Genomic DNA, 15,082 nt, shown 5'->3' with positions numbered 1-15,082 from the left:
AGTAAATAAGTAGATATGTATTATCTGAACAATATTATATGTACCTACTTGCTTAGCGTGTAATTTTTCTGTCATATTTTCGCTTTCTAACAAATACCTAGTTTGATAAAAAACCTACTATTTTAGTAATTATGTTTAAAACATTACTCATAAGTGAAGATATTTACTAATAATTTATCAATGTCCAAATTCGTTTGTACACAAAATTGTTAGATATTTCTGAGAAATAAGTACATAGTACAATGTACATAATACCTTTATCATTTTTTGTATGTACCTACTTATCAATAAACTTTTAGCGTTCAATAGTAGAATCATAAAAATACTTCTAGTTATGTAGGCCATATGAATATTTGGAGGAGGCCCTGTTATTATAAAACCTCTTAAATGTATAGCTTAAATGAAACATAGAATCAGGGGCGTAATATTTTAGTAGAGTACATACAGGCCCGTTTTAAGTTAGGGGAAATGGGGGTTTTCCCATGCCTGAGTTTTCCCCAAAACTAAGATATAAAATCATAGGCGGATCTACCTAATGGCTTTTTGGGCATAAGCCCAGGGCCCCGTAGATGCTAAGGGCCCCAGCCACCAATAAAAATAAAAAACCAATGCCCTACAAGACGCACTGATATTTTACTACCACACTCACATTATATTACTACTACAAACACTAGACGGCCAGAACCGTTTAAACGGGATTTCCTGATTGGAAACACATAGGAACGTCTTTAGAAAATCACGAAAATTCTAATGAACATAAAATTTCTATGTTAGCTTGGCTGACGCGAAAAGAAAATAAGTCTGTTGTAGATAAGCAGCTGCAGGATCAATCAAAGAAAGGAACAGAGTACTATCATATTGTCATGAAGCGGGTTATTGCAGTGATAAAATTTTTGAGTACAAGAGGCTTAGTATTTAGAAGTTCCGAAGAAGTATTTGGTTCACCACATAATTTCATGGGAGCTCTGGATCTATTGGCAGAGTTTGACCCATTCATTCGGGAATATATTGAACAACGAGAGCTGCGACCGAAATCGACAATATCGTACTTATCAAAAACAGTATATGAGGAAGTTATTGATATTATGGGCAAACAAATAGTGAAACAAATTATAAATCAAATAAATAACGACGATACAAAGTATTATTCAATCGTGCTGGATTTAAATCCAGATCTGTCTCACAATGAACAACTTGCTACTGTATTACGACACTGTTTTCAGGGAAATGTGTACGAAAGATGTGTCTCGTTCATCAAAATAAGTAGTGGTTTACACTTATTTAATATTCTACAAGACTTTTTAGAAAAAAATGGGCTGATACTGGATAATTGTAGGGGACAGTCTTATGACAACGCAGCCAATATGTCGGGTCAGTACAAAGGTTTCCAAGCATTATTTAAACAAAAAATAAAAGTGCGGATTATGTACCATGTGCTGCACATTCCCTTAACCTTGTTAGTGAAGAATGTGTTAAAGTTGCAACCGAAATTGTAAATTTTTTTTCGATTGGTGCAAAAAATATATGTTTCTTTTCATGTTCAACCCATAGGTGGGAATTGTTACATCGTGAAATGCAACTAAAATTTATGTTAAAAAGTTTACGTCAAACCAGATGGTCTTGTCATTATGAGGCTGTCAAAGCTTTAAAAAATCATTATTCTGAAATTATGAAAATTTTAAAAACTCTTAGCGAAAATGAGGACGAGAAAGCTGATTTCAGAAAAGACGCACGAAGGTTATTTAATAAACTGGCGAAACTCTCATTTGCAATTTTGATCACATTTTGGGAAGAAATTTTGGAGAGATTTCATGTAGTAAATAAAAAAATGCGAAGGCAATAAATTAATTGTTTCGTTGAAAGAGTTCGTATACAACGTACGACAGCATTCAGATCAGATGCTAAAAGAGTACGAAGAGAAAGCTAATAAATTAAGTACTAGTGTGGAAACAAATTACAGCGACGCCCAAGAGACAAATTACTTCAAAATTTGCCGATAAGTCTACAGCTTAAGAGACACGCTAAACGTTGCATTGGATAAGTTAATTATGGATTTAAATGAAAGGGGTCAAGTCTATGAGACAACCAGCAAAAAATTTAATTTTTTAATGGATTTGCAGAATAAAAACCAGGAAAGCGTGGATCTGGAAAGTGTATGCAATATTGTAAAATATTATTCAGATGACGTAGATGAAAACTTAGTAAATGAATGCATTCAATTAAAATCATATTTACTACAATCTAAATCAGACTGCTACACATCTTGCAGTGAAATTTATAAGCTTATCTATGAAAAGGAACTTGTTGGTGTATTTCCTAATTGTTACACCATTTAAAAAATTTGTTTGACGTTGCCCATCACCAGCTGCGAAGCGGAGCGCTCTTTCTCCAGGATGTCATATATTGAAAATAAATATAGGACAACAATGTCGAACGATCGACTTAAAAATTTATCTCTTCTTTCTATAAATTGTGATCTAACAATGGATTTAGCAGTTGATGAGCAAATAAAGGAATTCGCTGCACGAAAATGTAGAAAGGTTGATTTGTAATTTACTATTCTTTATTGTCATATTTGTTTTGATAAATAAATGTTTTTATAAGCTGATTTTTTTTCTGATGACTATGCATCTCCATAGAAAACAGGGCCCCCGAGTAACATTATCCCAGGGCTCCACAATGTCACCTGTATAAAATACAAATTATATTGTCCAAAGTATAGCTGGGGTTTTATAACCTATGAAGTTACGTTATCTGTGTTCAATTTTTTTAAAATCAGGTCACTTAGATTGTAAATAATAGTGTTTTCAATTAAGCAAGGTATACGTAATTGTCGCTTTACCCAGAATCATCTATGGTTAATGATTTGTACCCAGTAACTAACATTTCTGAACGACTAACAAATTTGATTGACTGATTTCTGCCCGAAAGTCGGCTTGCTAGTCAAATAACAGCTGATAGAACTTGAAAGCCCATAAATGACATCATTCACATTTAAGGCCTAACATTATTATTTACAATTCCTAAAAACTTGAGAAGAGTATAGTACAGGGTAATTCCTTAGTTGAAGCTTCTATGTTTAAGATATATATTTTATGAAGATAGGCAGTTGCAATAATATTAGGAATAAAAGATATAGACGATCGCACACAGTATAAAAAAAGCATTCATGATAGTAAACAAAATCGTGACTACTCAGACGATAACTGTGATTTAAATTCGATGGTGAAAGATGGAAGTATGGATTATAAGCGATGTCACTAAGCAAAGTGAAATAATAAAAAGAATTTTATAGTTAATTAAATTAAATAAGATAATGACAGCGCGCGTAACATTTTATCCGATAAAGCATGGTTGAGTTTGAATGTCGATAATGATTAAAATATTCAGTGAAAGAACTTCAACATTCGTAAAAGATAACATAAATGGGAAATACCATTGTTTCGGTCGCGACACTCTTGTGTAAAACTTTTATAATTTTAAATAAAACTTTCAAAATAATAATTGAATTATTATAAGCAAAAAAAAAAAACTTCAAGAAGTTAGAAATATAGTGAGATAGTTTACAATTTAAATATGTATTTAGTAGTGCCCAGGAAAGGTCAAAGAACAGCGGTTGCGTCATTATAAAATTCATAAATTGTGTGGAGTTCATTTTCCTACAATACACTGTAAAATGTTCCCATTGAACTCACTAAAACCATCTTACCATATCTAAATTTGCAATTACATCTGATTTTTTTAACATTTTAAAGTCTGACGGACGCGGCATGCATGAAATGCATCCTATCTTGATAGTCTGTGCAGCTCCTTTCGTGTGATACCCATATTGAAGGAAAATATTTTAAGGTCACCCAGGCTCGATATTCGGTCAATAACTCGTTAACGAAGGCTTGCATAGAAAAATGATAAGTACCACTAAGATCAGTGGACTTCGTATACTTGAATCTGTCCAATTTCCCGTCTTGATTAAAAAAAATCTGATTAGTAAGAAATAAATTAAACGGCTTAACCATTCTTAATGAAATTTGGGTATTGTAATATAAAGATGTTGCTTGGCACATTTGTAAAGAATTAAATTTGAGAAAATTCTAGTGCTCATGTTTTAAACTTTTCCCCTTCGCAGTAACGGTCGAGACACAATTTCTTTCAAAATTAAGATGTTTACTGTGAGCCGCAAACATCTGGAGATTTGTTTCGAATTATGGAAATGTTTGTAAAAGAAGGGCAACTTTATAAAAATTCTTTGTTATGTGGTTATCAAATTTGAGTTTAGCTAACGTCTTCGGTCCAAATGCAAAAAATTGTTAAATTATGGTGGCGTAGCTTTACTTGAACGCATGTAGACTATTTTAGATAGTTAAAGATGGAATTTGTTTATTGGCTCAGAGGGGTGTGATATGGTGGATACTCCCAAATGAATAATTGATAGATTGTTCCGTCTAAGGGGCATATATTTTTCAAATAGTCATGAGTTTGAATTACGATTAAATATCGTTTATTCTAAAATTTTGGAGTAAGTTTGCCCAGATCTATGCCGTTTATGCGAAGCTTTTAAGGAAACATGCTGTGCCTGAATATATAGATTAGGGTGTGCCTTATTTGTAGGAAGGCAAATATGGGGTAAAGTTTCCCAAGTGTACCACCCAAAATTTTTTATGTTCCAATTTCGATGAAACTTTTCAGAGTTGTTTTACTATTTGACCTCAACTTACATATATGCCCCAAAAGCAAGACTTAATAACATTGGGATATCATGATAAAGGGGCAGGAAATGTTGTTATTTCTGTAAAACGTATTTATAAATATGATTTTTTATTATATTTATAAATATACTTATTTAGTGCTTTTCGTAGCATTTTGTTCGTATTTTTAATTAATTTTAGTGATGCTCAAACAAAAAAAAATTCCAACGGAAAACTTGAAATATTATTTTATTTTTATTCGAAAAGCGCAATTGAAAAAAATGGAATTTAAGCTAATCTTTGGTACCTTTCCAATTATATATTAGTATAGATTGGAACCATGGCTTAAATTTTTGTTATATTCCATCGTTTTTATAAAAAATACTTATTATGTGCTCTTTGTTTAATTTTTCCCATGCTTTTAAATGAACATTAGTGATGGGCATACAAAAATGTTCATGGAATATTTTTTTATTTGACGTTTTCTTCGATATTTTTTTTATAAACTGAGTAAGAAGCTCACTGTTTATCTTTCATATGTACATTTGTTTATTGAAAGATCGATCAAATTGTGAAGCTTCGTAAAAGGAGTATTTCATTCTATGTATCTGCGATGATGCGAAAAGCCAGCCTTATGGAGAGGTACGTAAAATATTTATCAAACATCTCGTCGTTATCAAGTCTCCTCGTCATACTCATCATCAGATATATTCTACATCTGTTTAACATTCAACTTTCCAGTGGCATAGATATCACGGTGGAAAAATACAGAAACTGGCTGATTGCTATTTTTTTAATGTGGTTTGACATTTCATTCAGTACAATTTTGACACTAAACTAAAGAATTACAAAATCGACACATAGGAAGCGTACGTCTGGCTGTAGAGAGATACAGATAGAAAGTGACTTACTTTTAAGAGCTTTCAGGAATAGGTTGGATTTTGGTTTTGAAAGCACTAAATATAACATTATGCAACTACGAAGATAAAATGCTAATCACACCATATGCTAATCTAATTCAAATTTTATTACATGAAATAAGAGTCGGTACTCATATAACTCATTACTGAATTTCAATGTTCTGGCATGTATACCTTCAAAGTTATGCAGTACCAAAGATTCCATTTGAATGGGAGGCTCCACGCCCCCCTTTTCCCAATTCCGCCTTTTCTTGGTGGTGTTAGGGATTGACCTCATATAACTCCTTACTGAATTTCAATGTTCTGGCATGTATACCTTCAAAGCTATGCATTACTAAAGATTCCATTTGTATGGGAGGTGCCACGCCCCCTTTCTCCAAATTCCGCATTTTCTTGGTGGTGTTAGGGATTGACCTCATTTTCATTTCAATGTTCTGGCATGTATACCTTCAAAGGCATGCAGTACCAAAGATTCCATTTGTATGGGAGGTGCCACGCCCCTTTTATATATCGAAATTATTTTTAGCCTAAAACCATCCCGATGTTCGAAGGAACCCATAACCAAAATTTGGTGATGATTGATGTGTGGGAAATACGTTTCCATAGCGAACACACACACACACAGAATTTGATTTTTATATATATATGGTTAAACCGATTTGGGATTTCAAAAACAACTAACCATCATCTCTCCTTCCTGTATCTTTCCTAAAAATTGCATGGCAATCTGTCGAGCCGTTCTCGAGTTATGGAGTGACAATCAAAATGTACACTTCTTTTTATATATATAGATTAAAAAAATATAACCTCATATTAATTTCGAAAATTTTGTACTGGTTCCGTGGTGTGAACAATGTGTTTTGTTGACTAAAAAATTATATTTTTGTAGTTATAAGCGATAACCGACTAGGTCGTTTGTAAAAGTATTGAAGTTAGGCTCTTCTTCCATCAGTGCTTCGCCACTTCCAATAGCTGCGTTTACTCACAAAAGAGTTATGCTTGAAACTACAGATAAGTATCTGTTTGTAGAGCAAATTTTTATAAGATAGTTCTCTGTGCAACAAAGTTGCTAAATAAGGCACACCCTAGTGCTTGTATAGTACACATATGTACATATTTGAAAACTCTATTCAAATACAAATATATTTTTAAATATTTTTTTTTAATATTAGTATCACATGCAGAATAAGTGAAGGTGCATTAATTCTTTGTTGTATTTTAGTTTAGTACCTACTATAAAGGTGACTGATAAGATAAAAAAAATCGAAAACAAATTTAACTCGTAGACAAAGAAAGACATGTAACCTTTTCCAGGTATGAGCTAATTATATAGTCGAATATTTCGAAACAAGTGGGACATTTTGAAAAGAAAAAAATTTAAATAATAATTGATGTATTATGTATGTACTTTTGTATGTGCCTACATTCATAATTTAGCTAATGAGTTATGTGTGTTTAAAAAATTTTTTTACTTTAATTTAAACATTTTTTCATTAACAGCTGTAAAAACAAAACTCATACCAGGTTTGTTAGGTTTTATATTGTTTAGTTAACTTTTCGCTCTATTTTTAGTTTTGTTAAGGCAATGTTTTCTGCGACAGTCTTCTTTCAATTCACTAACACACCACTTTCTCAAGGTCTTGGTATAAAAACCATAACATGGCCGTTTTTAAAGTGGTATAAGTCCAGTTTTTTTTTTTTTTAATTTCTTAATGCTCATCTTTGTAAGTGGGATAACTGCTTGTACTAACATTAGTACCAGAACTGTTTTTTTTAAGTATACATCCGCCGTGCTGTGATGGTAACGTGCTCAGCCTACCACACCGAAGGTTGTGGGCAAAGCAACATCAAAAAGTTAGAAACAAGTTTTTCAAAGCTTCTCAGTGAAAATTCAACTGTTTTGCAACGGCCGTTCGTAGTCGGTATAAAAAGGTCTCCTCCCGCCAATTTCAGGGACAAATTAAAAAGGAGCACGACGCAAATTGGAAGAGACGCTCGGCCTAAATCTTCTCAGAGGTATTTCGCACCAAGTATTTTTTTATGCCACTATCAAAAAAAGCGGTTTATACCTTTATTATTTGGCAAAGCTATTAATTATTAGTGAAACATTTTCAAAAAATTTGTATGAATTATTTACGCGATTTTCGTTGATAGTTTTATTCTACCGGCTTCGGATATATAGGTTCTAAATCACTTGCATACTTGTATCGATTAGTTGATTACTTACCCATTTTGTTTAGATTTTCTAAATAACTTAACTAGAAATAATTGTCTTTTACGATTTTGATTCAATCGTCAAACTCGACGTTCCTTCGGATTTGAAGTCACAACTGTAACTGAACAAAATTTTATACAGACTGCTAAAAAATATACAAATTCTTACACACAGTGTCAAAAGAAAAGTAACACTATTGCAGCTTTCAGTTCAGTATATTTCGTGCATGACATTAGAAAATATTGTTATTGTAGTGTACATTAACTGTAATAAAGAAGGGACCGAAATATGAACTGGTTTTAATTATACAATGTCCTTAAATTTTGCCCTTTCTTCCTTGATTTGAGATAAGTTTTGTAGCATTAGGAAAAACTCTGATGAAATTTAAAAAAAATTCATAAAACCTGAAAAAAAAAAAACAATTGTATGCGATGTATTATACAAACGACCGATCTTGACAATTTTTTCAGACAACAATGTATGCCTTATATGTAAGCAAGCTTCTGGCTGTTAAAATGAGGAAGAAATGACGTTAAACCTCACTTGCATACTTTTATCGATTGATATGAACAATCAGTTGTTTGGGATATATATAATGTATTGAACCGATCGAAATGCCAAACGACACCCGGGTGAACGGCTAACCAACAGAGGTAATCAAAGCAAGATAAAGCGAAATCACGTCACCAGCGCTATCGGAACACGAAACCTCTTATTTGAACAATCGGTTGTGTGGCAAATATATGCTATAGTGTTCCGACCCGATCGTTTCCGACAAATGATCAATTGGACACCCAAATAAACCCACTCACCGAATCTCAAGATACATATATCGAAAATTGAGGGACTTGTTTGCGTTAAAACGACTGTCAGACTGGCTAAATCCAGACAGCTCGTCTTTCTGATAATTTCGGTATACTTATTAGTGGGTCTATGTCTTATCCTTTAAGAACTTACGATTTTTGGCGCTCGGAACAATCTTAATAAACCATTTAATTTTCATTAAAGGTATACAAATTTTAAGTAGAGTAAGAATAACATTCAGTATAATTGCCACATTGCAAAAGTGAAAATCGAAAGTAAAATAGAAAAATTAAAGAGAAAAGTCCAATTTGGCTGTGATACATCTGTCAGATTTGGAAGCAGTAAGTGGCATAGGTCCTAGAGTGCTTCTCGTATTTACCAAGAGGATGGAGTTTTTTTAACATATGTAGGTCCAAGTTTTTGATAGCCTATGTGAGGTCCTCGCGGACCGGCCAGTTCAACCTAACTTAATTCATTGGTAGCAGCAAATCAGAAAATGATTATTTTAGAGCTGCGTATTAATGTTAACAATACTGCAACTTCTTCATATATTTTTTGTAACTTTTCGCATTTAGCATAATACATAATAATAATTCGCTTTAATATAATTCGTAAAAGATAACATAAATGGGAAATTCCATTGTTTCGGTCGCGACACTCTTGTGTAAAACTATTATAATTTTAAATAAAACTTTCAATTGATTGAATTATTATATGCAAAAAACTTCAAGTAGCTAGAAATATAATGAGATAAATTACAATGTAAAAACTTATTTAGTAGTGTCCAGGAAAGGTCGAAGACAAGCGTAAAGGTTGCGACATTATAAATTCATCGTTTCCATACCATACACTATAAAATGTTCCCACTAAACTCACGAAAACCATCTTACCATATCTTAATTTGAAATTGCATCTGCTGTTTACAAACGAAACGCATCCTATCTTGATAGTCTTAACAGCTCCTTTCGTGTGATACCCATATTAAAGTAAAATATTTTAAGGTCATCAGGTTCAAAATTCGGTCAATATCTTGACAACGATAGAAAAATGATTAGTACCACTAACATCAGTGGACTTCATATAGTTAAATCTGTCCAATTTCCCGCTTGATTAAAAAATATCTGATTTGAGTACAGTGCCTTCATTCTCAATGAAAATGTATCAAATGTAACGGGCGCGACACGTACGTATATAAAGTTAGAGATAAATTTAATGGCTTATCCTTTCATAATGAAATTTTGGTATTGTGGCACGATTGCTTGGCACGTTTGCAAAGAATTAAATTTGCGAAAATTCTAATTCTCATGTTTTTAAACTTTTCTCCTTCGCAGTAACGGTCGATACACCTTTTCTTTCAAAGTTGAGCTATTTACTGTGAGCCGCACATTCTTGAAAAGATCTCGAGATTTGTTTCGAATCATAGAAAAAGTATGTCAAATGTTTGTAAAAGAAGGGCAACTTTATAAAAATTCTTTGTAATTACGATTACGATTTTAAAGATTTTTCAAATTATGTGGTTATCAAATTTGAGCTTAGCTTACGTCTTCGTCACTGGGTCCAAATGCAAAAAATTGGTAAATTATAATGGCGTAGCCTTACTTGAACACATGTAGACTATTTTAGATAGTTAAAGATGGAATTTGTTTATTGGCTCAGAGGGGTATGAAATGGTGGAAACTCCCAAATGAATATTTGGGGGTTTTTCCATCTAAGGGGCGTATCTTTTTCAAATAATCATGAATTTGAATTACGATTAAATATCTTTTATTCTAAAATTTTGGAGTAAGTTTGCCCAGATCTATGCCGTTTATGCGAAGCTTTTAAGGAAACATGCTGTGTCTGAATGTATAGATTAGGGTGTGCCTTATTTGTAGGAAGGCAAATATGGGGTAAAGTTTCCCAAGAGTACCACCCACAATTTTTTATGTTCCAATTTTGATGAAACTTTTCAGAGTTGTTTTACTATTTGACCTCAACTTACATATATGCCCCAAAAGCAAGACTTAATAACATTGGGATACATGATAAAGGGGAAGGAAATGTTGTTATTTCTGTAAAACGTATTTATAAATATGATTTTTTATTATATTTATAAATATACTTATTTAGTGCTTTTCGTAGCATTTTTTTCGTATTTTTTAATTAATTTTAGTGATGCTCAAACAAAAAAAAATTCCAATGGAAAACTTGAAATATTATTTTATTTTTATTCGAAAAGCGCAATTGAAAAAAATGGAATTTAAGCTAATTTTTGGTACCTTTCCAATTATATATTAGTATAGATTGGAACCATGGCTTAAATTTTTGTTATATTCCATCGTTTTTATAAAAAATACTTATTATGTGCTCTTTGTTTAATTTTTCCCATGCTTTTAAATGAACATTAGTGATGGGCATACAAAAATGTTCATCGAATATTTTTTTATTTGATGTTTTCCTCGATATTTTTTTTATAAACTGAGTAAGAAGCTTACTGTTTATCTTTCATATGTACATTTGTTTATTGAAGGATCGATCAAATTGTGAAGCTTCGTAAAAGGAGTATTTCATTCTATGTATCTGCGATGATGCGAAAAGCCAGCCTTATGGAGAGGTACGTAAAATATTTATCAAACATCTCGTCGTTATCAAGTCTCCTCGTCATACTCATCATCAGATATATTCTACATCTGTTTAACATTCAACTTTCCAGTGGCATAGATATCACGGTGGAAAAATACAGAAACTGGCTGATTGCTATTTTTTTAATGTGGTTTGACATTTCATTCAGTACAATTTTGACACTAAACTAAAGAATTACAAAATCGACACATAGGAAGCGTACGTCTGGCTGTAGAGAGATACAGATAGAAAGTGACTTACTTTTAAGAGCTTTCGGGAATAGGTTGGATTTTGGTTTTGAAAGCACTAAAGATAACATTATGCAACTACGAAGATAAAATGCTAATCACACCATATGCTAATCTAATTCAAATTTTATTACATGAAATAAGAGTCGGTACTCATATAACTCCTTACTGAATTTCAATGTTCTGGCATGTATACCTTCAAAGTTATGCAGTACCAAAGATTCCATTTGAATGGGAGGCTCCACGCCCCCCTTTTCCCAATTCCGCCTTTTCTTGGTGGTGTTAGGGATTGACCTCATATAACTCCTTACTGAATTTCAATGTTCTGGCATGTATACCTTCAAAGTTATGCATCACTAAAGATTCCATTTGTATGGGAGGTGCCACGCCCCCTTTCTCCAAATTCCGCATTTTCATGGTGGTGTTAGGGATTGACCTAATTTTCATTTCAATGTTCTGGCATGTATACCTTCAAAGGTATGCAGTACCAAAGATTCCATTTGTATGGGAGGTGCCACGCCCCTTTTATATATCGAAATTATTTTTAGCCTAAAACCATCCCGATGTTCGAAGGAACCCATAACCAAAATTTGGTGATGATTGATGTGTGGGAAATACGTTTCCATAGCGAACACACACACACACAGAATTTGATTTTTATATATATATGGCTAAACCGATTTGGGATTTCAAAATCAACTAACCATCATCTCTCCTTCCTGTATCTTTCCTAAAAATTTCATGGCAATCTGTCGAGCCGTTCTCGAGTTATGGAGTGACAATCAAAATGTACACTTCTTTTTATATATATAGATTAAAAAATATAACCTCATATTAATATCGAAAATTTTGTACTGGTTCCGTGGTGTGAACAATGTGTTTTGTTGACTAAAAAATTATATTTTTGTAGTTATAAGCGGTAACCGCCTAGGTCGTTTGTAAAATTATTGAAGTTAGGCTCTTCTTCCATCAGTGCTTCGCCACTTCCAATAGCTGCGTTTACTCACAAAGGAGTTATGCTTGAAAGTACAGATAAGTATCTGTTTGTAGAGCAAATTTTTATAAGATAGTTCTCTGTGCAACAAAGTTGCTAAATAAGGCACACCCTAGTGCTTGTATAGTACACATATGTACATATTTGAAAACTCTATTCAAATACAAATATATTTTTAAATATTTTTTTTTAATATTAGTATCACATGCAGAATAAGTGAAGGTGCATTAATTCTTTGTTGTATTTTAGTTTAGTACCTACTATAAAGGTGACTGATAAGATAAAAAAAATCGAAAACAAATTTAACTCGTAGACAAAGAAAGACATGTAACCTTTTCCAGGTATGAGCTAATTATATAGTCGAATATTTCGAAACAAGTGGGACATTTTGAAAAGAAAAAAATTTAAATAATAATTGATGTATTATGTATGTACTTTTGTATGTGCCTACATTCATAATTTAGCTAATGAGTTATGTGTGTTTAAAAAATTTTTTTACTTTAATTTAAACATTTTTTCATTAACAGCTGTAAAAACAAAACTCATACCAGGTTTGTTAGGTTTTATATTGTTTAGTTAACTTTTCGCTCTATTTTTAGTTTTGTTAAGGCAATGTTTTCTGCGACAGTCTTCTTTCAATTCACTAACACACCACTTTCTCAAGGTCTTGGTATAAAAACCATAACATGGCCGTTTTTAAAGTGGTATAAGTCCAGTTTTTTTTTTTTTTAATTTCTTAATGCTCATCTTTGTAAGTGGGATAACTGCTTGTACTAACATTAGTACCAGAACTGTTTTTTTTAAGTATACATCCGCCGTGCTGTGATGGTAACGTGCTCAGCCTACCACACCGAAGGTTGTGGGCAAAGCAACATCAAAAAGTTAGAAACAAGTTTTTCAAAGCTTCTCAGTGAAAATTCAACTGTTTTGCAACGGCCGTTCGGAGTCGGTATAAAAAGGTCTCCTCCCGCCAATTTCAGGGACAAATTAAAAAGGAGCACGACGCAAATTGGAAGAGACGCTCGGCCTAAATCTTCTCAGAGGTATTTCGCACCAAGTATTTTTTTATGCCACTATCAAAAAAAGCGGTTTATACCTTTATTATTTGGCAAAGCTATTAATTATTAGTGAAACATTTTCAAAAAATTTGTATGAATTATTTACGCGATTTTCGTTGATAGTTTTATTCTACCGGCTTCGGATATATAGGTTCTAAATCACTTGCATACTTGTATCGATTAGTTGATTACTTACCCATTTTGTTTAGATTTTCTAAATAACTTAACTAGAATTAATTGTCTTTTACGATTTTGATTCAATCGTCAAACTCGACGTTCCTTCGGATTTGAAGTCACAACTGTAACTGAACAAAATTTTATACAGACTGCTAAAAAATATACAAATTCTTACACACAGTGTCAAAAGAAAAGTAACACTATTGCAGCTTTCAGTTGAGTATATTTCGTGCATGACATTAGAAAATATTGTTATTGTAGTGTACATTAACTGTAATAAAGAAGCGACCGAAATATGAACTGGTTTTAATTATACAATGTCCTTAAATTTTGCCCTTTCTTCCTTGATTTGAGATAAGTTTTGTAGCATTAGGAAAAACTCTGATGAAATTTAAAAAAAATTCATAAAACCTGAACAAAAAAAAAAAAAAAAAACAGTTGTATGCGATGTATTATACAAACGACCGATCTTGACAATTTTTTCAGACAACAATGTATGCCTTATATGTAAGCAAGCTTCTGGCTGTTAAAATGAGGAAGAAATGACGTTAAACCTCACTTGCATACTTTTATCGATTGATATGAACAATCGGTTGTTTGGGATATATATAATGTATTGAACCGATCGAAATGCCAAACGACACCCTGGTGAACGGCTAACCAACAGAGGTAATCAAAGCAAGATAAAGCGAAATCACGTCACCAGCGCTATCGGAACACGAAACCTCTTATTTGAACAATCGGTTGTGTGGCAAATATATGCTATAGTGTTCCGACCCGATCGTTTCCGACAAATGATCAATTGGACACCCAAATAAACCCACTCACCGAATCTCAAGATACATATATCGAAAATTGAGGGACTTGTTTGCGTTAAAACGACTGTCAGACTGGCTAAATCCAGACAGCTCGTCTTTCTGATAATTTCGGTATACTTATTAGTGGGTCTATGTCTTATCCTTCAAGAACTTACGATTTTTGGCGCTCGGAACAATCTTAATAAACCATTTCATTTTCATTAAAGGTATACAAATTTTAAGTAGAGTAAGAATAACATTCAGTATAATTGCCACATTGCAAAAGTGAAAATCGAAAGTAAAATAGAAAAATTAAAGAGAAAAGTCCAATTTGGCTGTGATACATCTGTCAGATTTGGAAGCAGCAAGTGGCATAGGTCCTAGAGTGCTTCTCGTATTTACCAAGAGGATGGAGTTTTTTTAACATATGTAGGTCCAAGTTTTTGATAGTCTATGTGAGGTCCTCGCGGACCGGCCAGTTCAACCTAACTTAATTCATTGGCTGCGTATTAATGTTAACAATACTGCAACTTCTTCATATATATTTTGTAACTTTTCGCATTTAGCATAATACATAATAATA

General features: G+C 32.7%; 1 protein-coding gene across 2 annotated transcripts in view; it reads right to left on the bottom strand.

Annotated features, from left to right (window-relative positions):
* LOC137246942 (uncharacterized) overlaps positions 1–13,810 on the bottom strand; it is a 29,883-nt gene extending 16,073 nt beyond the window's left edge. Inside the window, exon 1 of one of the 2 annotated variants that reach the window (XM_067777996.1) lies at positions 13,722–13,810. In XM_067777996.1, coding sequence (XP_067634097.1) covers positions 13,722–13,725 — 4 coding nt within the window. In that variant the 5' untranslated portion in view covers positions 13,726–13,810. Of the gene's footprint in view, positions 1–7,832; positions 7,944–13,721 lie in introns of those variants that run through there. The other variant, XM_067777994.1, reaches the window with a different exon arrangement.
* Between the last annotated feature and the right edge of the window lie 1,272 nt (positions 13,811–15,082).

The sequence above is a fragment of the Eurosta solidaginis genome, chromosome 3 (genome assembly GCF_040869045.1).
Source record: "Eurosta solidaginis isolate ZX-2024a chromosome 3, ASM4086904v1, whole genome shotgun sequence".
Classification (NCBI taxonomy): Eukaryota; Metazoa; Arthropoda; class Insecta; order Diptera; family Tephritidae; genus Eurosta; species Eurosta solidaginis.
The sequence above is the reverse complement of the archived record's forward strand: the minus strand, read 5'-3'. Positions and strand labels throughout refer to the sequence as shown.